At 34.8% G+C, this 27,735-nt stretch overlaps 1 protein-coding gene across 3 annotated transcripts in view; it reads left to right on the forward strand.

The window, feature by feature from the left end:
- The window catches only part of NF1 (neurofibromin 1), a 250,631-nt gene that overhangs the window by 49,026 nt on the left and 173,870 nt on the right, over window positions 1–27,735 (forward strand). For all 3 annotated transcript variants that reach the window (XM_060134147.1, XM_060134148.1, XM_060134149.1), the window contains exons 2-8: window positions 6,433–6,576; window positions 8,325–8,408; window positions 12,243–12,433; window positions 17,116–17,222; window positions 21,538–21,605; window positions 21,850–21,925; window positions 22,678–22,835. In XM_060134147.1, coding sequence (XP_059990130.1) covers window positions 6,433–6,576; window positions 8,325–8,408; window positions 12,243–12,433; window positions 17,116–17,222; window positions 21,538–21,605; window positions 21,850–21,925; window positions 22,678–22,835 — 828 coding nt within the window. The remainder of the gene's footprint in view (window positions 1–6,432; window positions 6,577–8,324; window positions 8,409–12,242; window positions 12,434–17,115; window positions 17,223–21,537; window positions 21,606–21,849; window positions 21,926–22,677; window positions 22,836–27,735) is intronic.

A 27,735-nucleotide genomic window follows, 5' to 3' on the forward strand; every position in this document is an offset into this window, starting at 1 on the left:
ACTGATTTACACTCCTACTTGTAATGTACAAAAGTTCCATTTGCTGTGATTTGCCCCTGTTTATTTAGGATGTTACTCTCCAGGCTGTACAATTAAGAACTGGGTGCATTTACTAGGGTCCCTCTCTCTTTAGCAGGTTCTGTATTCTAATCTTTGTTTTCTGAGGCTGTGAGATTTTGAAATTGTGTTCTGCTTTTCAGAAGTTTTTGGCTTAGCTTTTTTACCATTTTCCACCCAATTATGCATTTGAGACTCCCTCATGTCTTCATTTGTGTCACTCCAGCTCTCAGTGACAACCAGAATCTCTGATGGTTCGTCTTTCCCTCAGCAGAGGTACTTTGCTTGGGAAAGGCATATTTCTGAGGCTTTTTTTTTGAGGGAGGAGCAGATTCTGCAAATGCCCCGGGGCGGGAGGAAACAGCTGCAGAAGATCACCTTGCTTCTCCATAGTTCAACCTTTTTCTGAAACTTAGCCTCTCTAGTCCTCATTCCTTTAGTAGCTCTCTAAAATCTTTAAACAGTTGATTTTTTCTTTTTTGTGTGTGTGTGTGAGTTTGGGGGAGGGAGGTGTTGTTTTGCTGTGAATTACTCTACCTTGGAAGCAGAAGTATGGATTAAAACATATTTGAAAAAAAAACATATTTGATGTTTCAATAAATTAAAATTGTTGTCCTTAACAATGTTCAAATTATTCCATTTTTGGTCAGTGGGAACCTCCTCAAAATTTATTCCTGAGTCTTTTTGACTCGACCCTTTGATAGCTTTCTTTGGCAGCTTTCTTGCTATCTGGTATGACAAAGTGTTCCAGGTTCATCATGTACCTTTTTGCCTCAGATGTGGAATCAGCCATTTTCTGAAGGAGTCCCAATTCCTTTTACCAGGAAATGGAATCTCAAGATCATTACTGCAGGGTTGGTCGTTGTTTTAGGCATTTTCAGCAAACAAAGGGAGAAAAATATATTTTATTTTCTTCATACAAGATAAAACTACATTAAGAATTGATATAGATACTTCCAGTTCCAATTCAAGACTACAGGGTTTTTACTTTGCTGTTCCTCTCCTGTTCTGAGAGTCGCAGTTTTTAATGACACCAGTAGTGACAGAATTAAAATATCACCAAATCACTCATTTCCATGATCCCACAATACATACAGGATCAAGATTTATCTTCATTTTTTTGTCCCTAGAGTATATTCCATTAGGAAGTCAACCTAATATGATTTAAAATAACTTAGAATAGTTCTTCTCTTTATGACTATGCCATTAAAAATTTGGATACAAATTTCAGTTCATTTGTTTATTTTTGATTTCTATTTTATTTTTTAGAATTTTAATTTAATTTTATATTTACATAAATTACATAATTTCAAAATAAAATCTACAAAAACCAGGGAATATAGATTCTATCCTCAACACCTCTCCTTTATTTTCTTTCACTTCCTAAAGGTAACCACTTAAAAGTTTTTAAGTTTCATCCTTCTGCTTTTGTATGTGTGAAGAGGTGTGTGTGTGTGTATTTATTTCTCCTCCTACTTCTTAGATGCATGGTAGCATACTGTATACTCTTTTCTTCACCCTGTTTTTTTAACTTAAAGATATATCCTGGAGACTGTTCCATAGTTTGATGAATTTGGACTCATTTCTGTCATATTTTTTATGTTATATTTATACAAGTCTTTTATTTTAAGTCATTTTTAATTGTGTGGTCTATGTTATTTGCTCTCCCAGCATATTTTTTGGTATTTCAGAAGGTTTGTGTATTAGGGTTCAGTCAGGGAAGCTGATTGGGTGATGTGGGAAGGGACTTATTATGGAAATCAGACCATATACAATTTTGAGAGGACTCGTGGGGTGAAGATCTAGAAGGGGGAATTGGAGGATCAGAGAAGGAGTCACTAGTCAGATCCTCTAAATTAGTGACAATGGGTAGACAAGTTGGAGCTTTTAGGGAAATCTGAGAAGCCAACTATGTCCAGCCACTAAAGTGCGACTGTGAAGGAGAAGCTTGAAGAGAGCCACATGGGAAACCCTTGCTGTGTTTAGTTACCCCCTCTGTAGGTTTTCACCTAAGCATCTGGTGATGGGCTTGTGCCACTGCTCACCCAGCACAAACCAGCAGTTTGTATTTTTGTTCTGTTGGTTACTTTTATATTGATGTCTTTGTATAGTACTCCAATTTCCTCCCTTTCTTGGGAGGGCAAGTTGTTATATAGTGGTTTTCTTCTGTAAGCAATATTGAAACAGCTAGTAAATTATTCTCATCTCGTCAGCTAGCATTTGGTTTAAAATAATACCCTTTTACTCTTAGTACCATAAGGTAATCAGGAAACATCCTACTTTTTGTATACTCTCACTACCCTCTCCCCATTTTTGATAATTGTACTGTATCTATACTGTCATTATACATAGCAATTATATAGTATGTTTTTTCTCTTACTCTCGTCATTTATTCTCAGTTCTTTTAATAAATGTGTATTTAATGGTCCTTCTTAATGTGGATGTGTCTCCTGTTATTTTGGTTGACTGAAGTATATTCTCTAGTAGATTCCTCAGGAAAGGCTTAAGGGAACAATATTTCCTGGGTTCTTACAGTTCAGAACAGTTTGATTGTCACCATTGTACTTGGGAGTCAGTTTGCCTGCATATAAAATCCTTGGTTTACTTTATCTTCTCTTGAGAATATTAAAATATTATTTCATTTTCTGTTAGCATATAGTATTGTCAAAGTTTGATGACAGTCTAATTTTTGTTCTTTGTGTAAGTGGCTTTCTCTTTCTGCCTGAATGTTCAAAGGATTTTTTTTCTTTCTTGTTCACAGAAGGTCAGTAGTTGTACTAAAATATGCCCTGGTATTGGTCATTCTGGGTCAGTTTTTCCAGGTATGTGGTATGCCCTTTAAATATATAGTTTCAAGTGTTTTTGAAAAATTTCAGCAATGTTTTCTTGAAGTCTAGTTTCTAATATTCATTCTACTCCATTGATTTGATTTCCTTCTTTGAGGACTCCTGTTATACATATGTTGGATCTTGTTTGCCTGTCTTCTCTGTCACTTTATTGCAAATCCCATCTCATTTTTCTTTTCTTTCTTTTTTTTTGATATTAGAATTTTCCTCCTATTTACCTTCTTTTTCTCTTAAAGCATTAGATATATATATATTTTAATAAATTTTAATTATGTATTTCTGGCTGCATTGGGTCTTCATTTCTGTGTGCGGGCTTTCTCTAGTTGCAGGCAGGCGGGGGCTATTCTTCACTGCGGTGCACGGGCTTCTCATTGTGGTGGCTTCTCTTGTTGTGGAGCATGGGTTCTAGGCGTGCAGGCTTCAGTAGTTTTGGCACGTGGGCTCAGTAGTTGTGGCTCGCGGGCTCTAGAGCACAGGCTCAGTAGTTGTGGTGCACGGGCTTAGTTGCTCCGCGGCTTGAGGGATCTTCCCGGACCAGGGCTTGAACCCATGTCCCCTGCATTGGCAGGCGCATTCTTAACCACTGTGCCACCAGGGAAGCCCTATATTTTGTTTTATTCACTCTTTAATATCTTCTGGTTAGTCTTCACTTCTGAAATGATTTTTCTGTTTTTTTCTAATTCTTTCCTGAGTTTTGTCAACTTATTTCTATTTGTAATTCTAATTTGTTATTTCATATCTTTAATCATTCAAAAAAATTTCTCTTGGCTCATTTTGAATTAATAATTTACAGTTTCATCTGTTGGTGATCATATCTTTTTGGTGTGTTTTCATTTTCTGTTGCAATGTTATTCTGTCTCTTATTCTTTTTTCTCAAAATAACTTCACATATGATTTGACTACAGTGTTTTCTGTTGCTCATTTTTATGTGAAATTAGTTTTCCTGAATTGGTAGGAGAGAAATGTGGGCCAGGATAATTTCTATCTTCATGGCTCTGGAGCTCTTCTATTGCTTTCATGAAATTAAACGAATACGTCATCGCATTCTTTGTGAGCTCTCTTGGCTTCCTTCCTCTCTTCCACCTTTATCTGGATCTTTTTCTTTTGCCCTGTTGTTCTTGTTTCAGTCTGGAGTGAATCTCAGCAATTTCTTCTCAGCATGGGCTTCATCCTTGAAGGAAGTGTTTCTTTAGCTGGTTAGTTTAGAACTGTGCTGTCCAGTGGGTACAATGGCTACTTAAATTTAAGTAAAATAAATTAAAATAAAATTAAGCATTTGATTCATCATTTGCATTAGCCACATAACAAGTGCTTAATAGCCATATATGGCTAGTGGCTACTGTAATGAGCATTGTTGATATAGTATAATATCCTAACCACAGAAAGTTCTATTAGACAGTGATGGTTTAAAGTGTGCTATCTTCTTTTCAGACTTTATTATAGACCTTTTGCACACATGTGCCAATTGCCACGTGTACAAAAACCCCTGTATTTTAGCTAAGCTTCTAAACTTGTCCTGCTGTACATTTCACTGAGGATCTAATGCAGTTTGGGGATTTTCCTTGTCAGACCCATCAAACATTCTGCTTCCCTCTGCTGTCTCTTGCACAGATGCTTATACCACACCAGTTTTGTAGCTGTAAGTGGTTTGTTCGTATTTGCTGCTTGTATTTTGGTTATTGTGGGGTGCCTTGTCCCCTAGTTTTGATGTAGATATATGGTCCATGGGTTTTGCGATTCTAGCTTCTTTGCTATTTTATGAGGGGGTGTATTAGTCAGGGTTCTCTAAAGAAACAGAACCAATACAGGGGAGATAGAAGGGTCTGAGAGCCTGAGAACCAGGAGCACTAAGGGCAGGAGATCAATGTCTCAGCTTAAGTAGTTAAGCAAAAGGGACCAATTCTTCCTCCTTCTGCCTTTTTTATTCTATTCAGGCCCTCAGTGGATTGGCTGATGCCCACCCACATTGGACGGGGTGCAAACTGCTTTACAGAGTCCACCTATTCAAATGCTAATTTCATCTGGAAACACCCTCAGAGACACACCCAGAAATAGTGTTCAGCCAAATATCTGTGTGCTCTATGATCCAGTCAAGTTGCCATGTAAAATGAACCCTCACAGAGGGGTTTGGGGAGGTTCACAAGCTACATTGCAGCCACTGCCATCTTTTCTCTCTGTCTCTCTTTTTAAGGATATTAACAATTCTTAATTTTCTTAATATCAAATGTAAAAGATCTTATGTGTATTTATTTGCATTTTTTTTTTTGCATTTTTTAACAGTTTATTTTTTAGAGCAGTTTTAGGGTCACAGAAAAATTGAGTGGAAGGTAAAGAGTTTTCCCATATGCCCTGTGCCTCCACACATGCACAGACTTCTTTATTATCAGCATCTCCCACTAGAGTGGTACTTCGGTTACAGTTGATGAACCCACATTGACATGTCATAATCACCCAAAGTCCACAGTTTACATTACAGTTTCCTCTTGGTGCAGCCACTGCCATCTTCTACAGTCCTCTTTTTTCGGTCTTTCAGAATTTTTTCTCTCCATAATGTTGTAACATTATGTAATTCTGTAGCTTCTGTTCTGCCCTATCTTCTAAACCCTAAACATGCTTCCCCTCTTTTATTTAGTATTTCTTTACCATCAAATTAGTCACATTATTAACTGACTAAGCAAACTTGGGCATGCTGCTTGGTCTCTTTCCACCTTTTGTTGCACCATTTTAAAAATGAGGAAGCTGGACACAGGTTTGTTTCTTCACGGAGGAACCTCGTCAGTGTTCTGTATTAGTGTTAGCAGGATCTAATATTTAAACAGTAAAGATATTCGTGATGCTTTCAATACAGAATGCTGCTCTTAAACAGGGTAGAGATGAACTTCCTGGTAGTGCCACTTAGTTCATTCTCAGATAAATATAGGTAAATATAAATATAATATCTCCCTTAAAAGATATTTTTTTCCATGAGATTTATCTCTTTGTTGTTCTGTTACTCCCTCAGCTGTGTACCTGACGGTGATTATCTTACCTGAATCAGTCTTACTATGTATATTCCAGGCTATACAGTTTGTTTTCTTTTCTGCACAATCTGCTGTTATTTGCCATTATTGACTAGAGGTCTAAGGCATAGATTTTCTTGATCTGTTGTTCTTTTAATGCTTGAGTTCAATATATAAAAGAAAAGATTGCATTTTATTGCAGACATATTTCTCTGAAATAATTTTTAGCTACAAGGAAGTAGCTCTATTTCTGAGTCATCATTCTGTCTTACATAGTGCTGGGTAAAGATTTAATTTGGTAGATAGAGATTTATGACTTCTAGAAAGAAAGCTGCAAAAATTGAAATTTCTAAAGAATTTTAGATTTGCTATAAATTCCTTTATATATTGAAAATTGGAGCTTGAGATACAAATATAGGTAATTGTGGTTGATAAAATTTTCCTAATATCTCATGATTTTCAATGAGAAATAGAGTTCTCGGTAGTCATTTTAAAATGTAAGCTAACATTTTTTTTTTTTTTTTCCTCAGCTTCCAATAAAAACAGGACAGCAGAACACACATACCAAAGTCAGTACCGAACACAACAAGGAATGTCTTATCAATATTTCCAAATACAAGTTTTCTTTGGTTATAAGCGGCCTCACCACTATCTTAAAGAATGTTAACAATATGGTGAGTGTTTGCATTACTGTTTTACGGGAGAATTCGGTTTGTTTTTGATTTTAAACTTTGGAACAGCATATTTTGAAATATGTAAAGTCATTTTCTGTGGACCCTGGATATAAACATTCATCTTAATTTATGGATGAGCACAGGTAACCTTTTAACTTTCTTTTTAGATTTTAATTCTTTTTCTTAGATACTTGGCTTATTTGTGACCCTATATCTACTGATCCATTTTTCTGGAATTAGGATTTCATACAGATTTTGTCATATTTAAATTGACCATAGTAATCTATTAAAATCTTTTCCTTAGCTTCTCATTTGAATATTTACATATCAGATTGTCCCAGTCTTAAGTAGATGCTAAATAAAATATGACTTTGTAGTCCTAAAATGTGAGATTGCTTTTGTGAAGATGCTGTTTTATTTCCTTCGTCCTGTAACCTGTGAAAGATTCCATGGTAGAGAACCTGTGTTGGAAGTTTTCCTCAAATACTTCATCAAATATTTCCACTGTCAAAAGCTCATAATTGCTTCTTATTTTCCTGTTTCATAAAATCTGTTTACATTCCCTAGACTTCAAGGTACTCCAACTATTTTCTCTCTGTACCTTTGAACATATTATTTCTCCTCTTGCTGTCTGGTGATTCTTTCCTCTGTGTCAGTTTCTATCTAAAATCTCCTTCATACTCAGTCCAGAACAACCGATCTGGATATTTCTTGATTAACTCCAAACTGCTCTGCTTGTTTTGAGCACTTATAACCACAATTTATACTGTGTGCACTGAGCAGTGAAACTGATTTCTGGTTGTAGATTGTGAAAATCAGTACCATTTTCATAGTCACATCATCTTTGGTGTGTTTTCTTTTGAAAAAGTTGATTGGAAGATACCCCAGGCTTACAAAATTGGTAAACTGGAGGACTGGGCAATCATATTTTCTCTTTATGGAAAAAAATTAAGATTTTCTGAAAAAAGGACCTTTTATAAATATGTAAAGTGACTTACAGAAATACATTTAAGATTTTATGGAACGCTTCTGTTGCATAGTGTGTGGGTCATACAGATAGGACTTTGCTTTTATAGATAAGTGGCCATGTTCTCATATTGAAAATGTTTTAGTATTTGGACCCTTCTTTTAAAAACAAAAACAGTATTGAGATATTGGCATTCATTTAGTGCTTATTGAGTAAACTGAATTGTGGGAACCATAGTCTGCTGTTAATAGTGTAGTATTTGATTTAAAGATAGTGAATGCTTAAAACTCGCTTTAATTGGTGTTACAGCATTTTGTTGCTGTAAGAGTTAGGCTTTGATTATTTTGTGGCATCAAAGTGTGGTTAAATGTTCAGTTCAAGATTCTGGTAAAGATCTATATGTGTACCTAAATCCTACATATTTTTTTCTATATTGTTCAAATCTAAATTTTACTTAAAAAATAACAGAACATGGGATTTTCCTAATGTTACCATCTCTTTACTGCTGTTTGTTTCAAAGTGCATTTACTACATATTTTTTAAAGTATAACCCAGAGTATCTTTTACTGTGGCAGGCTGATGACAGATTGTTTGCCTGAGAATTTATTTTGTGTGAGCATTAGGATAAAATCAGAAATAATAGATTTAAATATAGTATAATCTGGGAGATACAATGATTATTGATTTTCTTGATCCTTAGCCCCTCACTTTTCAGATGTGTGCTGATTTGTAGTGGAGAGTAATAACCAACTTTTAGTGTTCTGAATGTCTTTTCTTTTAGAGAATATTTGGAGAAGCTGCTGAAAAAAATTTATATCTCTCTCAGTTGATTATATTGGATACACTGGAAAAATGTCTTGCTGGGGTGAGTAAATCTATTCTTGAATAGGCAGGTTTTGTGCATTCAGTTTTGAGAATGATCTGATGTCCTGAAGCATAGGTGTGGACAAGGAGAAGAGTCATGGACTTCTTGTCTAAGACATGAAAATGAATTTTGTTAACAGAGCTGACTGGGTAACATAGAGAAGTTTTCAAGAAAAAATTATATTCTCATCTTTTGTAAATTAAATAGATATTAAGATTACTTATAAAGTGTTAAGCTTGAGTCACATCTCTCTCTCTCTCAGGTTTTCTAGAAAAAATGTTGTGGAAAAGTCACTATTTCATTTAACTGATTTCTCCAGTTGGTTAGGCCTGTGGCATTGCTTAGCTGTCAAAGAATGTGATGTTAAAGACCAAGAGAATCTTGTTTCCCCCTGTGTGAATCTGATTTTATATTTTACTTTTCAAATCTATGTAAAAGAGAACTTAAAAAATTAAAACTATTACTATTACTGTGATAGATTCTACCTTAAGAACACTTGTTACGTAAATATGAACATATAAAATAGATATGTGGAGGAGTAGTTGAGTACAAAACAGTTGTTTTTCATGTTTCCTCTAAATAGTTATCTCAGAGTTTTCAACCATGACTTACTTAGAAATTTTTCAAGAATATTTCTGGTTATTTATTTATTTGGCTGTGTCGGGTCTTAGTTGCAGCATGCGGAATCTTCGTTGCGGTATGCAGGATCTTTCGTTGCGGTGCGCGGGCTCTTCATTGCGGCGTGCGGCCTTCTCTAGTTGTTGCAGGCGGGTTTCTCTCTAGTTGTTGCACACAGGCTTCTCTCTAGTTGTGGTGCGTGGGCTCCAGTATGCGCGGTCTCAGTAGTTGCGGCGTGCAGGCTCAGTATTTGTGGTGCACGGGCTTAGTTGCCCCTCAGCATGTGGGATCTTAGTTCCCTGACCAGGGATTGAACCTGTGTCTCCTGCCTTGGAAGGTGGATTCTTAACCACTGGACCACCAGGGAAGTCCCCAAGAATGTTTCTGTTGTATAAAGCATAGTGCTTCTATACTTCAGTAGCTTTAATTCTTCCTGGAAAATGGTAGGAGTTTACATAAATATATAAATTTAATACCTCCATTTTAAAGATCTGTCTATTCAATATGTATTGGGGTTAACTTATTTCTTCTGAGATTATAATCTCTCTTCCTTTGACCCATCTTTTGCTTTTATTCAGAATTGCTTCTCTTTTCCACATATGTTATAATTGTTCTTTATAGTAAAACTAGATGGGAAGGGACTTTGACATATGAGGACTGATCAATTGAGAACAGAGAGAACAAAGTGTTTAAAGAAGGAGTAGCGTAGGGAGTTGGAAAAGGGGTAGGGTAGGGAATTGGAAAAAATAATTACATTCACACAATGATGTATCCTTAGGGAAGAGAAGTATAATATTTAAGACTATAGGCCACAAAACCTAAGCATAATATTTTAAATTCTTTTATTGACCCTCGTCCACATTCCAAAATTGTGCGACAGTGCTTATAAGTTTTCTTCTTAAATTGAGGACAAGCTAGTTCTGTTTTAGCTTTGTGCTATGTATTAATTTGTGATGGGCTGTTCATTTGTAAAATAGAGTGAAAGAGCAAAAAAGCTGTTAAATAGGATGATGGAATTTTGAAGGTGGACAATTCTTCAACTTCTCTTGAATCAATTCTTTGTAGTGGTCTTATTACTTTGATTGTAGATGCCAGTATATCAGTGACACCCATGTTTGAATGGGGGTAGGCTGGTTTATTGCCTCTTCAGTTCTACATCTTTTCTCCATTAACATTTATAATTGAGAGGTAGTGGTAAAGGTATTTTGGATAATGATCACTGATATCATTGACCCCTGTTTAATTTGATACTCTTTGGAGATAGCTTAATTGAATCCCTACTAAGTGGGCATGGTACAGCTTTTATAATACATAAAATATATATTAGCTTGCTCTGCTCTATTGAAAATGTATAAATTTTTAAATTAAATTTATAATTAAAAATAATACTATTCATATTATTTAACAGCTGTGTTTTTCTGGATTGCCTTCAATGACTTTATGGTTGTGTCCTGATTTTCCTTTTTACTTATTTATTTATTTTATTTTTTATTAAAAAATTTTTTTTTTACAGTAGGTCCTTGTTGGTTATTGGTTTTCCTTTTTAGATCAAAGTAAGTTGAGACAGTTTAAGAACTGAGCCCTATAGTACATATTTATCATATTAGTAGTTGAACTAGCTAAATGAAAGTGAACAAATACTTATCAATATCATGATTAAAACCAAAATTTTATGAATAAAATTTTGTAGAATTTGAGGAATCTTAAGTATTTTTGATCCTGTATATATGACCATTATTCAAAAGATTGAACACTTCTATAATTTTTATTTGTATATTAATTGGAGTTGGTTTCAACACCTGTATTGTCTGGTTAGCCTATAAATAACAAAGAGCATTGTAACTCAAATTTTGCAGGTTTTTGTGATATCTGTTTATTTACTGTCCAAATATTTCAGTGTATTTGCATCTGAAAGCTTTTGGAATGCAATTACAGATTTGATCATAGCACACTTACAAAAATTTGTTCTTTGTCATTATGCTTGATATTATCAAAATTGTCCTTCATATAAGGATACTAAAGCCATTAGGCAAAATACTGATGTGGAACAGTCTATTTTCACCTAAGGGTAGCTTATCCATTGGCTGTTTTGTTAATTGTAGAGATTTATTTTACAAAGTAGAAACCTCAGTGTTAACACCAAAGTTATCAAACTTGGTGTCATTAACAGAGAGACCACCTGGCATTATGTACTTCTGATGTGATGTAATACAAACTGTAGTGAATTCTACCTAGTGTTTAACTTAAATCTAATCAGACTGTTATATTTAGATTCCAGCTTAACAGAAAATATAACAACTAGAAGAACAAGTTTCACCACTAAGACATAATCAGATCAATAATATACAACATTTTGTAAGGCAACTGGTCTATTTTCTTAAAAAAAGTCAGTGTTATGGAAAATAAAAATGATCTATATGGTGTGTGAGGGGAAAATAGTTTTAGGATAAAGAGACTAAAGGAATGTTACAATCATGCTGCAATCTGTGAACCTTTTTTGGATCCTGGTTGAATAAAACAAGAACAGCTACGAAAGACATTTACGGGGCAATTGGGGAAATTTGGATATGGTTTGGGTATTAGCTGATCTAAGGGAATTTTTTTTTTCTCCTTGGTGTGATGATTGCATTGAAGTTATATTGGAGAATTTTCTTATATGTTAGAGATGCCGAAGTAAGTTAGTAGTGAAGTAATGATGTTTGTAATTTACTGTGAAATGGTTAAACCAAAACAAAATTATTTGTAATAAGTAATATCTGTTTTGGTCAGTCTGCCCAAAGGTAGATGTGATTGCTCACCCAGGAATTAATTTGGATGTTGAGACAGATGACACAGTGCACTCACCAGTGAATATGCGTAAAGTTTATTTAGGACTCACAATAAGCTAGGGATTCCCAGGAAGGGAAGGGCTTATGTAGGGATTTGATGAACAGGGGAACAAGCAGAAATTGGGGTGCTGAGGAGGATGGATGGGGGTACCTGGACTTTTCTTGTGATTAAGAAGTGAAAGATGGAACCACCCTCTTTATTAAACTAATTGTAGATAGATAAAGCAAACATGATGAAATATTAACAATTGTGGAATCTAGGTGATGAGTATATGGGTGTTCGTTATTCTGTTTCATCGCTTATGTATGTTTGAAATTTTCCATAATAGAAAATATTTACACGTAAGTTTAAGAAAGTTTTAGAATTATGTGATTATTTCTATTTTAGCAACCAAAGGACACGATGAGGTTAGATGAAACGATGCTGGTCAAACAGTTGCTGCCAGAAATCTGCCATTTTCTTCACACTTGTCGTGAGGGAAACCAACATGCAGCTGAACTTCGGAATTCTGCCTCTGGGGTTTTATTTTCTCTCAGCTGTAACAACTTCAATGCAGTCTTTAGTCGAATTTCTACCAGGTTAGTGTGTAAATTTACATAGGAATGTTGTAAGTAATATAAAATTCGTCTACGTAAAAGTAAAAAGTTGACAGAAATGAGTTTAACCTGGGCTTCTGTTGAAATTTTTTACATTGATTTCTTTGAAATTTTTATTTTGTAATGTTGTGTTATTGGTGGGTACACTTAAATGTGAGTACTATGATAAACTTGAAAGTCTAAATTTTAGGAAAAAAATGTCACCCATGACCAGGCTTTTTTTTTTTTTTTTTAATACTATTGATAGATATAAATTTTGGGTTTGGCTTTTTAACGTATTATTCCTTGTAATGAAATTAGTCAATCAGAATAATTGGTGAGTAGTCAGAATTCTAATGATCTTAACGCTCTGATCCTTATCACAAGCTCCTAAGTTATCAAAAAACAAAGCAAAACAAAAAAACCAAACCAGCAATGTGGAAGCACAAGGAAATGAGTAATTCTAGAAAGTGAACTGTATTTTAAGTGTATGAACTGTGAAATCTCCCATTTGTTGAGCATTTACAGCATGTGCTATGCTGTTTGATCTTCACAGTATCCCTGAAATGTAGGTGACACCCCATTTTATAGGTAAGCAAACTAATACGAAAGAAGTTATCAAGGTGCTGTGCCAAGTACCAGAGGACCCCAAACTTCGAAGTCGGGCTGGCTTCAGAGTCTGTCTGTTTTATTGTGCCTGGCTGCTTCCTGGTACTGCTGTGTTAGCTGCATTTTGATGAAATCCTTTTTATAATATCCACTGCTGTGCTTTAAAATTGCATGATAAGTATAATTTAAGCTTTTATTGATGCTTAGAAATCATCATGTGATCATTCATTGTGATAATGCTAGAGATGGAGAAATGGATATAGAACTGTAGCTGATGGTAGCAGGTAACTCTGGATCTTAATTTCATGCAGACGATTTGCCTTTCTCATGCAAGTAGAGTCAAATGGGTCCCTAATTAAGACCAAGTAGGAAGTATAACGTAAATCACCTAGTGATTCGGTGGATCAAAGACTAACGCAGAATGCTTAATGGCACCTGCATCTTTGGTTTGTCTGTGTTGTGTGAGGAGTGGACGTCCATTAGCTTAGTTCATTCTTATGTTGTTTTCCAACAGATGTGAATGAGAACATACATCATAGTTTGAGAATTTGTGCTGTGGTTTTTAGGCGGAATTGGCTAACTTCAAAATCCTGCAGTCTTTTTAATAAAAAATGGCATTTCTTTGATGGTGATGCTGGGCAACAGTATTCTTCCAACCTCTCATCAGAACTGTGGTGCAAAGAAAATTAAAATTTTATCTAATGTTATAATATGACTGCTAATGTAGGGTAATGGTTATACAATAGAACAATGTCTTCATGAAATCTCTTGAGTGTTAACATCTCATATTCTGAATAAATAGTACACTGGTTGAAGCAGCAAGGTAGCAAACACCTAGGTAATAGGATGCATTAAAGTGATAAAAAACCAAACCAAACCCTTTCTTTGTTTAGGTGACTACTAGACCAGTCTTACTGTTTGAAATAATCTTACATTGAAGGTAGAAAATGATCAAAAGGGTAAAATGTTTTTTAGTCTATCCAAACATGAATTGCTTTAATAAAACACAGCAAATGTGCCACCTCTGAAAACTCTAAAAATCTTCTGGTCACCAAAGGTTTTATTTTGCAGCATTGGCACGTGTAAAACTAGACAACTTTTGGGTATTTCCTGAATCTAGTTCACTGTTTGCAGAGTAGAAGTTAAATGTCTCCAGAATAAGCCAGTTTCTTTAGCTTTCAGGGGACAGACTGCTCAGAAATGGGATCTATGAAATTCATGTTTCAGACAACTACACTTGCTGTTTCATTTAGTTGGTGCCAGAAATAGGAGCTGATCTTATCAGAGGGTCACTTACCTAAAAAACCATTATGATGGTTTAATTGAGATGGGGTTATCCTGTGACACTGCTGTCGTAGCATTAGGTGACAAAATATGCAAGGAACTGGAATGGCAGTTCTTTCTGAAGATTGATTTTATACTTCGTATGTACTAGATGAATCAGTATCATGAAAATTTGTTGTGCTTGACCATTCTACCTGTCTGTGGATGTTTCTCTTTTAGGATTAACATTAGCTTTTGATATTTCTGTCCTTTGCTTTTCTTTAAGGGAATAATATGAGTTATAGATCATAAGATAGCTTTTTTATTCTGCTGAAGTATACCATGTTCTGTGGCTCATAGTACTCTTTTATGTAGAGCATTAGCTGCTTTCTCCACAGAGTTATTATACAGTGCACTGGATCTAATTGTTTTGTAGTTGGAGGGTCCTGAAAAATACCTAATTTGACATATACCAGAAGCAGAAGACTCAATGACTTTGAAAGTTCTGTTTGATTCTTTTACAAATCTGCTGTTTTTTTAAAATGGTTTCTTATTGTTTTTAATAGTTTAAAATTTCTTCTTATATGTCTAGTTATTTAAAACATACTTATTATATATTCTCTTTAAGATTGTTAAATAATCTCATTTGTTTGTGTGTGCCAACTGTCATTCACAGTGAATTTTTTCTCTCTGTTTTGTAAACCTTTGATTGCAAATTTATCTTTAGTGCAGTCTGTATTTTCTTTAGGAATCTCTTGTAGCCTGGGACTGTGGGAGTATCCTAGTGATGGTTTTGCATTTGCTTTTGCCAAGTGCCCAGTTCTGGACCTATATTTTTGTTAATTTCTCAGCCCCAGATTGTATGGGTAGTACAGATGTGGGCCTCAAACCCTTGTAAGGTGACAGCCCTGGGTGATTTTTTCCCCTACCCAAAGCTTAGGCAGAGCAGACAGACTTCTTGTGCTGGTAGATTTTCCCCCCTCCCTCTCTTTTCTCTATGTCTCTGTCTCTCTTTCAGTGTCTCCTTCTTCTTTTAAGGAAGTGCGTAGCTCTTTCTAGCCATGTTTTATGCAGGCCCCTGGTTCTACTCTCTGCATTATGAGGGTACAGGACTTCGTATCCAGTCCTGTGTGGATGTTTTAGCCCCAGACCCCTAGGTTAAGGAGAGACAAAAACTCTGACTCTCACCCTTCTTTTGTGGGCTAGATCATGCCTTCAAAACCATCTCTGGTTTTCAGTTTCCTTTCCATTTCTGGACTTGGGTGGGTACTTAGTGTTTGTTTTGCTTTATTTCTATACATTTAAAATATCTTTTTGTTGTTGTTCAGTTTACCTAGTTTTTCTAGATGTTTTAGTGATAGGTTTTCCACTTCATTTCTTTTGCCAAGAATACCCTTTATTTGATTTCTCTGCCTTATAAATTCACAGAATGTTCCTTCCTTGTGGTAAAAACTGGACTATAAAACAACCACAGCCACTCACAAACAACCACAAGAGTTAGCTTTTCAAAAGTTGGTGTTGCTGATTTATTAAGTTGTGTTTCTTAAGGAGTCATATTCCATATTTTTAGGCTCTTTGCAGCAGCTGTGGAATTTGTAGCATGTAAATCAGTTTTGAGGACCTTCTCATTCCCAGTGTGAACTGCTAAGCTTTTCTCACCCTGATGATAAGAAGAACATTAGTGTAAGTGCTTAGAATAATTTTAATGTTAGCTATACATCTATGGGCTAAAGTGAGTGAAAGAGGAATTTGAGAAGGAAGAAATAGCATTGATTTCATTTTTAGCAGCTGAAGGTTTAGTGTGATGATTAATGTCAATTTTAAATTATACTGAAATGGTTATACTTTGAGCTAATATTTTGAATAAGGTCATGTACTATTTGTGCTTTTTCACACATCTCTCTGCATTTATGAAAATTAGTAATTTCATTCTATTGCTTACATTTTTGATATCTATTAATTGAAATAAGCAAGCTTCATTAGGAAGCACACACAATAGATTAGCAGTACCAACTTTGAAAAGCTGACCTCTGTGGTTGTTAGTGAAAAAAAAAGAAGAAAACTTTAACCTCTTTTATTTATTAAGCTTAAGTGAATTTCTTAGCAGTTTAAACATCTATATTTTTGTTAAGTGCTAAATTGTTCTACATTTTTGGTAACTTCATATTTAATAAGAGGGAAATTTGGAGTTTAGAAAGATTTTCGTCATTACAAGCTTAAGTTCTGTGAGAGAGGGACACTAATTAAATAATCACGTAAGCACACGTACAGACTGAAAAGCGCAGTGAATAAAGGCTTACTCATTTTTTTTAATACAAAGTAAATGTATCCTGTGAATGTAGATAAAATGTCATTCATGTTTCTGAAGTCTAGTTGATGTGAATAGAGGTTAATAAAATTTATCTTTTTTTAACTTATAATTTGAAATTTGAATTTTATATTATAGAAAAAAATTTAAAATACACATAGCAGAGAGAAAGTATTTCAAATACCATCTCTTACTGTGCTTCAACAGTTATCAGCATGCTGTGATTTTTTTTAATAAAAATTCTGTATATTAAATTCTGTATATTTTACAACATGGTGATTTGATGTACATTGTGAAGTTTACTGGATTATCACGGTTTCTTTTGTCACAGCCCCTGAATTAGTTATGTTCCTTTAGATTTTCATAAAAAATTTATTCTCTTATTTTTATATGTGTATTTTCTCTTATAAACTCATCATTAGGGTGAGAAGAGTCTGTTGAATTCAGAATTTCAGACTATCCTAAGACTTCAGTTGATAAATTATTTTTGGTTTTTACTTTTCAGGTTACAGGAATTGACTGTTTGTTCAGAAGACAATGTTGATGTTCATGATATAGAATTGTTACAGTATATCAATGTGGATTGTGCAAAATTAAAACGACTCCTGAAGGGTAAGTTTAAATGTATGATATATCTGAAATTAATCACTGTGGGTGAAAAACCAGTATGTTGAATGTACTAATTATACTAATTGTGTTGAGCTAGAACATCAAAGTGGATTTTATAGTGCAAATGTCCTTGAGAAATGGACAGTAATACTTTATGGTTCAGTAATTTTTGAACCTTTGAAAACAATACATTAGCAAAAATTAGTATCTTAAGTCTTGGCAATGGAAAGTTTTGTTCAACTACAATTTTTGCTTTTAATAAAGAGAATGTGAGGATGCTATTATTTAATTTTTCTAGAATTTCACCTCTTGAGGGTAGCGAGTAGGTTATAGAAGTTATTTGTTTAGCTATTGGTAGTGCTAAAAGCAGATAGCTTAGCAGGATATAAAAGTTTCATTGCAGATGGAACCAGAAGATTGTGGTCTTACGATGAGAGGAGGAATTGAGTCGGGAATCTCATTTCTGACATTCTGTTTTCAATTCTGTTATGGACTTACTGACTGACTTTATAGCATTACAAAGTCTTTCACTCTTTCAGTGCTTAGTTTTGCTTCCTTGTAGAACATGTCAGTAGTAGTCACACATGGGAATGTTATAATGCATAAAATGTGTGTTTGTAAAGCTTTGGAAAGTGCTTTCTATGATTATGTTGATTGAAATAAACTATCAGAAGGAATTGAGAGAATTTTTGTGGTAAGCAGGAATGTGTTAATATAAATCAAATATCGTTGAGTATTATTAATAAACTGAGTATAAATACCTAAATTCATTTCACAAAAATTGTATTTTAATTTTATGTAATATTGGATCCTGGCTAATTTAAATGTGGAACCTTATAGTACATGATTCACACTCATTTTTATTTTACTTTGTATATTGATATAGGAATTGTCAATAATGTTTTTTAATGTCTGACCTAAAAGGAAATTTAGTTATACTAACTTTGAAACCCTCAACAGTTCTACAGTGTGTAGTTTTCAAAATACCATGTTTAGTTTTCTTAACATTTGCTTTAAACTCAACAACTATTCACCAGAGATGTAAAAAGGCTGTACCTATATAGATGAATACTATAAGGCTGTGTTCCAGCTATATTACCTTGTTCAGAATTTGTGATTTTAGATCATTACCATTATAAAACCAAGCAACAGTTAAATCACTTTTTAGTCACTTTAATAAAGGAAAAATGGATCATTTTAGCTATTATGTCAAGATACGGACAAGTGGGCAGCAATTATTTTAGATTATAATAAACTACCACTCAAGTCAGTTGAAATTTCAAGATTTTAATATTTATCATTAAACATTGAAAAGTTAAGGAAGTGAATGGTAATATTTAGAGATTTAATCTTTGTATAATATTTAAGAAATGTAAGTGGGGTTTTGTGATTTTTTTTTTTCATAACTGTTCAGTGACATTTGGGAAATCTAGTCCAGGGTACCTGTGGATTTTGTTTGTTTGTTTAAAAGATCAGTTTTCTTAGAAATGTTTAATCCATAATAATTAATTGAGATGGTTCTCCATGCACAAATGAGAGAAACTAAGTGTGTGGATAAATTACTTTCTTTTTATTGTGGTAAGTTATCCCCATTGAATGCAGCTTCCTTATGATCATAAATTTAGAGTTTATACTGATAAATGTGAAATATAAAGCTAATATTAGATAGACCAGCAAAAGATGGTTCTACATGATAATAATAATGGTGAAAGGAATGGAAACTTCCTGTAATATGGAATAGTAAAAGTAGTGATGTGTTTTAAATTCGATTCAGCAGCTTTTGTTGGGAAACTGTATGTAAGGAACCATGCTAAGTGCCGGGCTTACAAAGATTAATAAAGTATTGAATCTCTCCCTTTGGAGCTCATGGCCTGGTTTATGAGACAAATATATTATCAGATTATTTGCAAAGCAGTGTGGCAAAGCTAAATAGAGTGAGCATAAAGTGAGAGATTAAGTATCTATGGGTTTGGGGGTGGGAGATGTTAAGAGGAAAAGAGCAAGATATAGAGAGGTACAAGAGTAGGTCAGATCATATTAATAAAAACATAGTAACATTTGTTGCATTTTCAGTATATGCCAGATGTCACGCTGTGCTCTTCACGTGCTTTTTCTCATCAATACTCACAGTAACCCTGTGAAACAGATATTATTATTATCATCCCCTATATTGATGAGGAAACTGAGGCTTAAGTAACACTTACAAGGTCATACAGCTATTGAGTGGCAGGGTCACATCTGTGTGTCTCTAGAACCGAAGTACCTAACTGTTATTAGGTTATTAGGCTTTATTTTAGTGGCCATGGGAAGTGATGCAGAGGCTTTTGGGTGGAAATTACCTTGATCAGTATTTTATTTTAGATATGCCACTTTGCTTGAAATTTGCAGGATGATTTGATAGAAAGTTAAATGAACTTCTGGGACTTGGTTGTATAGTAACGTGAGGTAGAAATGATAGTGGAGGTCTGGATGGAATGGGGTAGGGTGGGGACCAATTAGATATGGTATTTAGGAAGTAGAATACATTGCATAGCTTTTGATGATTAATTTAGGTATGTGATGTTAAAGGGAAGTATCACCAAGTGTTACAGAGCAAGCTGGTTAAAGCAGAGAAGAAGGTGGCCAGGAAAATGATAAATTCAGTTTTAGGTCTATTGAGTTTGAGGTATTGGTAGGGTATCCAGTCAGAAACTTGTAGAGCTGGAGTAATAAAATATTTATACATTGGAATTGAGAATAGACTACTGTGTATAACACATTTAAAGTGTCATAAAGGTAAAGTTGATGAACATAGGAAGGCAAAAAGACTCAAGAGCACTGTAAAGTGTAATGCTTTTGTTTGGAAGTCAGAGGAGAGCAAGAGCAAAGAAGGTTGGAAGGGTATGTTTTAAAACTGACTTGGAGAGCAAGCTGCTCATTTCCAAGTCCAGGAAAAAAAGTGACTTTTAAAGGATTATTTAGACAATTTTATAACTTGTAGACTCATCTCTATCTTATAAAGATATTTATGTAATTGTATTAAGTACCTGCATCCCTTCATTAAAAGTCCATATGGGGAGTTCTCTGCCAAGAGACTGTTACCAGTAATATAGTTTATAGAAGGGTCATCTTTTCCAGATATAAATCTTTTTATAAATGTGGACAATACATTTACAGAAAAGGAAATTAAAATATCTAATATATTTATATGGAGAAATGTTTAGTCTTATTTTAAAAATGCATTCTACTGCTTTGAACAATCAAATTAGCAGAATAAAAGAAATGAACACATTTAATGATGGCAAGGATGTGATAAGGGCACTTTCATATGCTGCTTGGTGGGAGTGGCCTTTGGCCCAACCCTTCCGAAAATCAGGTTGGCAATATTTATCAAGAGCCTTAAAAATATTCATCTCTTTGGACAGCTCTTTTTCTAGGTATTTATGTGCCTTAAAGAAATAATCGGAATGTGGAAAAGACTTGGATATAAAAGTATTAATGTTACTTATAATAGTGCAGTATTGGAAATAATATGCAACAATTGGAAAATATTTAAATAACCAGTGACTTAATACAGTGACTTAAATATTCTGAAAGACATCAAAGCGTATTACTGAAAAGACTATGGCTTTGAAGCCCAATTCAATCATTTATTAGATCTGTAACCTCAGAAACACAGTTGGCTCATCTGTAATACCTGAAAGCATTAAGATTTTGAAAGAATTAAATATATTAGATTGAAAATACCTGGCATGTTGTAATTGTTCAAGTAATAGTTATTATTGTATATAGAGCCATCAAATATATGTATGAGGAATTTTTAATGATATGGAAAAAGTTGGGGATATGATGTGAAATGTAAAGAACAGGTTTGATATGAACAGGTTTTGTTCAGTTATGGTAAATGTATTTGTCTTATACATGCATAGGAAAAGGGAAGGGAGAAAATTCACCGAACTGTTAACTGTGATTGTCTCTGAATGGTAGAATCATAGATAATGTTTTAAATTTCCCTAGATTGCTGTGTATTTTTTGAATTTTCTACAATGACCGTGTATTTTATCCAGTTTTTAAAAATGTAGTTATTATTAGAAACAAAACAAAGGGAAAAATTCACAACAACCTTTGAAGTTCAAGGTTCAGTTTGGTCTTTAGTGGACATAACCAGTGAGGTTTTGGCTTATACTAATTATCTTTACCTTTACATTGCTTATAAATAATACTGGAACAACAGTTTGTATATAAAAGGAAAGTTATTTTTACCAGTAGCTCTTAGTTGTATTTGTGTTAACTAATTAAACTAGAGTTAATTGTAAAACTTTTTTTTTTTTTTCTCCAGAAACAGCATTTAAATTTAAAGCCCTAAAGAAAGTTGCACAATTAGCAGTTATAAATAGCCTGGAAAAGGTAAGTAATAACCTCTTTGATATTAAAGTTTTGTTAATTTTTGGTTATAAGTGTTGCTGTCTTCAGTATTTTGAATCAAGGAGTTGTGACTTGAGTGATAATTTCACATTAATTTTTAGGAAGACTGCATTGCAATATTCTTCCGAAGGAAATTAGAATTTTGTGATATAGTTGGAGACATATGTTATTTTATTTACTATATTAAGAAAATATGACATAAAAACATATGTTTTGTTATTTGTAGGCATTTTGGAACTGGGTAGAAAATTATCCAGATGAATTTACAAAGTTATACCAGATTCCACAGACTGATATGGCTGGTAAGGATAAGATTGGTTTTTTTTGTTTGTTTGTTTTTGTCTTTTAAACTCTTACTTATGAGGTAAAAACCTGTCATTTTCCAAGTTATTTTTGTGATTATGGTGCTTTTAATCTTTTCAACTTGTGTCAAATAGGAAATATTATTTTTTTCTTATATTTCTAAATTAGCCTCAACCTTTTTCCTTTGAGCAAATGGATAAGGAAGTTTGAAATGAAGCTTTGATCTTTAATTAGAGTTGTAGATTGGATACTGATGGCTCTTTGGTGTAGAGAAGCACCTTTTTTCTGTGTGTGCTCTGAGGCTTTAGTTTGTATTTAGAGAGATGTGTGTAAAGTAGGAATATCCCCACTTGGAATTCTCAAGACACAACTGCAAGAAGGAGAATAGACTCCTGGAGAGCTTTGGTAATTCCCTTTGAGAAGCTATTCAGTCTTCGTTTCTTGGATACATCACACTTTGCATAAGGCCCTGCACATTGAGACTAAATACAAGTCTGGCTATTCTAAAATTTGGACTTTGCTAGGATGGATCAAGATAGCTGTTCTAATACATAGACAATATAACCTCTTCTAATACATAGACCATATAACATTGCTTGAATTGAATGAATTTGCTGAGTTAAGTGAACTTCCAAGTTTATCTTTTGAAAATGTGGCCTTTGGGTTTTTGGATAGCACCAGCTTTTAATTTAATGCCAGAGATTTTCTTCTCATCTAATTATATCATTTAATATTTATATTTTTCACGTAGAGTGTGCAGAAAAACTCTTTGACCTAGTGGATGGTTTTGCTGAAAGCACCAAACGTAAAGCAGCAGTTTGGCCACTACAAATCATTCTCCTTATCTTGTGTCCTGAAATAATCCAGGATATATCCAAGGATGTGGTTGATGAAAACAACATGAATAAGGTGAGGAGGGCAAAGTTGTTTCCATCATGTCCAGATGTGAAGCAGTTTTTGTTTTTTTGTTTTTTTTAAAATTTGGCCACACTGTGCGGCCTGCAGGATCTTAGTTCCCCAACCGGGGTCGAATCCAGGCCCGGCAGTGAAAGCACCGAGTCCTAACCACTGGACCGCCAGGGAATTCCCATGAAGCAATTTATTTTACTCAAGGTGTATATTACTTTAAGCTTAGCATTCTGTAAGCATGATATTTCATGTGACCATTTCTAGTTGCATCATTGTAGGTTTTTTTGTTTCCTGTCCTTAGCAGAGACATACTTGGACGTAGATTTAGTTGGAGGAAAAATATGATATCAGTGATAACAGTCATTGATTAAAGACTTAAAATAATCCTGTAGTTGCATTCTTTTACCAGAAAGGACAGTATTAAACATAGTTTTTTATAAATTTATTTATTTATTTAATTTATTTATTTGGCTGCGTTGGGTCTTCGTTCCTGCACGCGGGCTTTCTCTAGTTGCGGTGAGCAGGGGCTACTCTTCGTTACGGTGTGTGGGCTTCTCATTGCGATGGCTTCATTTGTTGCGGAACATGGGCTCTAGGTGCACGGGCTTCAGTAGTTGCGGCACGCAGCCTCAGTAGTTGTGGCTCGTGGGCTCTAGAGCACAGGCTCAATAGTTGCGGTGCATGGGCTTAGTTGCTCCGTGGCATGTGGGATCTTCCCGGACCAGGGCTCGACCTGTGTCCCCTGCATTGTCAGGTGGATTCTTAGCCACTGCGCCACCAGGGAAGTCCCTAAGCGTAGTTTTTTGTTTGTTTGTTTGTTTTGTAACATCTTTATTGGAGTATAATTGCTTTATAATGGTGTGTTAGTTTCTGCTTTATAACAAAGTGTATCAGTTATACATATGTTCCCATATCTCTTCCCTCTTGCGTCTCCCTCCCTCCCACCCTCCCTATCCCACCCCTCTAGGCGGTCACAAAGCACCGAGCTGATTTCCCTGTGCTATGTGGCTGCTTCCCACTAGCTATCTATTTTACATTTGGTAGTGTATATATGTCCATGCCACTCTCTCACTTCGTCCCAGCTTACCCTTCCCCCTCCCCATGTCCTCAAGTCCATTCTCTAGTAGGTCTGCATCTTTATTCCTGTCCTGCCCGTAGGTTCTTCATAACCAATATTTTTTTCATAGATTCAATATATATGTGTTAGCATACGGTATTTGTTTTTCTCTTTCTGACTTACTTCACTCTGTATGACAGACTCTAGGTCCAGCCACCTCACTACAGATAACTCAGTTTCGTTTCTTTTTATGGCTGAGTAATATTCCATTGTATATATGTGCCACATCTTCTTTATCCATTCATCTGTTGATGGACACTTCAGTTGCTTCCATGTCCTGGCTATTGTAAATAGAGCTGCAGTGAACATTGTGGTACATGACTCTTTTTGAGTTATGGTTTTCTCAGGGTATATGCCCAGTAGTGGGATTGCTGGGTCGTATGGTAGTTCTATTTTTAGTTCTTGAAGGAACCTCCATACTGTTCTCCATAGTGGCAGTATCAATTTACATTCCCACCAACAGTGTATGAGGGTTCCCTTTTCTCCATACCCTCTCCAGCATTTACTGTTTGTAGATTTTTTGATGATGGCCATTCTGACCGGTGTGAGGTGATACCTCATTGTAGTTTTGACTTGCATTTCTCTAATGATTAATGATGTTGAGCATTCTTTCATGTGTTTGTTGGCAATCTGTATATGTTCTCTGGAGAAATGTCTATTTAGGTCTTCTGCCCATTTTTGGATTGGGTTGTTCGTTTCTTTAATATTGAGCTGCATGAGCTGCTTGTAAATTTTGGCGATTAATCCTTTGTCAGTTGCTTCATTTGCAAATATTTTCTCCCATTCTGTGGGTTGTCTTTTTGTCTTGTTTATGGTTTCCTTTGCTGTGCAAAAGCTTTTAAGTTTCATTAGGTCCCATTTCTTTATTTTTATTTCCATTTCTCTGAGAGGTGGGTCAAAAGGGATCTTGCTGTGATTTATGTCAGAGTGTTCTGCCTATGTTTTCCTCTAAGAGTTTGATAGTGTCTGGCCTTACATTTAGGTCTTTGATCCATTTTGAGTTTATTTTCGTTTATGGTGTTAGGGAGTGTTCTAATTTTATTCTTTTACAAGTAGCTGTCCAGTTTTCCCAGCACCACTTATTGAAGAGGCTGTCTTTTCTCCACTGTATATTCTTGCCTCCTTTATCAAAGATAGGGTGACCATATGTGTGTGGGTTTATCTCTGGGCTTTCTATCCTGTTCCATTGATCTATATTTCTGTTTTTGTGCCAGTACCATAGTGTCTTGATTACTGTAGCTTTGTAGTACAGTCTGAAGTCAGGGAGCCTGATTCCTCCAGGTCCATTTTTTTTCTCAAGATTGCTTTGGCTATTTGGGGTCTTTTGTTTTTCCGTACAAATTGTGAAATTTTTGGTCTAGTTCTGTGAAAAATGCCAGTGGTAGTTTGATAGGGATTGCAGTGAATCTGTAGATTGCTTTGGGTAGTATAGTCATTTTCACAGTGTTGATTCTTCCAATCCAAGAACATGGTATATCTCTCCATCTGTTTGTATCATCTTTAATTTCTTTCATCAGTGTCTTATAATTTTCTGCATACAGATCTTTTGTTCATTAGGTAGGTTTATTCCTAGATATTTTATTCTTTTTGTTGCAGTGGTAAATGGGAGTGTTTCCTTAATTTCTCTTTCAGATTTTTCATCCTTAGTGTATAGGAATGCCAGAGATTTCTGTGCATTAATTTTGTATCCTGCAACTTTACCATATTCATTGATTAGCTCTAGTAGTTTTCTGTTAGCATCTTTAGGATTCTCTATGTATAGTATGTCATCTGCAAACAGTGACAGCTTTACTTCTTTTCCGATTTGGATTCCTTTTATTTCTTTTTCTTCTCTGACTGCTGTGGTTAAAACTTCCAAAACTATGTTGAATAATAGTGGTGAGAGTGGGCAACCTTGTCTTGTTCCTGATCTTAGGGGAAAGGTTTCAGTTTTTCACCATTGAGGACGATGTTGACTGTGGGTTTGTCCTATATGGCCTTTATTATGTTGAGGTAAGTTCCCTATATTCCTACTTTCTTGAGGGTTTTTATCATAAATGGTGTTGAATTTTGTCGAAAGCTTTCTCTGCATCTGTTGAGATGATTATATGGTTCTTCTCCTTTTTCTCCTTGTGTGTATTGAAGAATCTTTGCATCCCTGGGATAAATCCCACTTGATCATGGTGTATGATCCTTTTAATGTGTTGTTGGATTCTGTTTGCTAGTATTTTGTTGCAGAGTTTTGCATCTATATTCATCAGTGATATTGGTCTGTAATTTTCTTTTTTTGTGGTATCTTTGTCTGGTTTTGGTATCAGCGTGATGGTGGGCTCATAGAATGAGTTTGGGAGTGTTCCTTCCACTGCAATTTTTGGGAAGAGTTTGAGAAGGATGGGTGTTAGCTCTTCTCTAAATATTTGATAGAATTCACCTGTGAAGCCATCTGGTCCTGGACTTTTGTTTGTTGGAAGATTTTTAATCACAGTTTCAATATCATTACTTGTGACTGGTGTGTTCATATTTTCTGTTTCTTCCTGGTTCAGTCTTGGAAGGTTATACCTTTCTAAGAATTTGTCCATTTCTTCCAGGTTGTCCACTTTATTGGCATAGAGTTGCTTGTAGTAGTCTCTTAGGATGCTTTGTATTTCTGTGGTGTCTGTTGTAACTTCTCCTTTTTCATTTCTAATTTCATTGATTTGAGACCTCTCCCTCTTTTTCTCGATGAGTCTGACCAATGATTTATCAATTTTGTTAATCTGCTCAAAGAACCAGCTTTTAGTTTTATTGATCTTTGCATTTGTTTTCTTTGTTTCTATTTCATTTATTTCTGCTCTGATCTTTATGATTTCTTTCCTTCTGCTAACTTTGGGTTTTGTTTGTTCTTCTTTCTCTAGTTCCTTTAGGTGTAAGGTTAGATTGTTTATTTGAGATTTTTCTTGTTTCTTGAGGTAGGCTTGTATAGCTATAAACTTCCCTCTTAGAACTGCTTTTGCTGCATCTCATAGGTTTTGGATCGTCGTGTATTCATTGTCATTTTTCTCTAGGTATTTTTTGATTTCCTCTTTGATTTCTTCAGTAATCCCTTTGTTATTTACTAACGTATTGTTTAGCCTCCATGTGTTTGTGTTCTTTACGTTTTTCTCCCTGTAATTCATTTCTAATCTCCTAGCGTTGTGGTCAGAAAAGATGCTTGATATGATTTCAATTTTGTTAAATTTTACTGAGGCTTGATTTGTGACTCAAGATGTGATCTATCCTGGAGAATGTTCCATGCGCACTTGAGAAGAAAGTGTAATCTGCTGTTTTTGGATGGAATGTCCTATAAATATCAATTAAATCTATCTGGTCTATTGTGTCATTTAAAGCTTCTGTTTTCCTTATTTATTTTCATTTTGGATGATCTGTCCACTGGTGTAAGTGAGGTGTTAAAGTCCCTCACTATTACTGTGTTAGTGTCGATTTCCTCTTTTATAGCTGTTAGCAGTTGCCTTATGTATTGAGGTGCTCCGATGTTGGGGGCATATATATTTATAATTGTTATATCTTCTTCTTGGATTGATTCCTTGATCATTATGGAGTGTCCTTCCTTGTCTCTTTTAACATTCTTTATTTTAAAGTCTAGTTTATCTGATATGAGTATTGCTACTCCAGCTTTCTTTTGATTTCCATTTGCATGGAATATCTTTTTCCATCCCCTCACTTTCAGTGTGTATGTGTCCCTAGGTCTGAAGTGGGTCTCTTGTAGACAGCATATATATGGGTCTTGTTTTTGTATCCATTGAGCCTTCCTGTGTCTTTTGGTTG

The sequence above is a fragment of the Lagenorhynchus albirostris genome, chromosome 20 (genome assembly GCF_949774975.1).
Source record: "Lagenorhynchus albirostris chromosome 20, mLagAlb1.1, whole genome shotgun sequence".
Lineage (NCBI taxonomy): Eukaryota > Metazoa > Chordata > Mammalia > Artiodactyla > Delphinidae > Lagenorhynchus > Lagenorhynchus albirostris.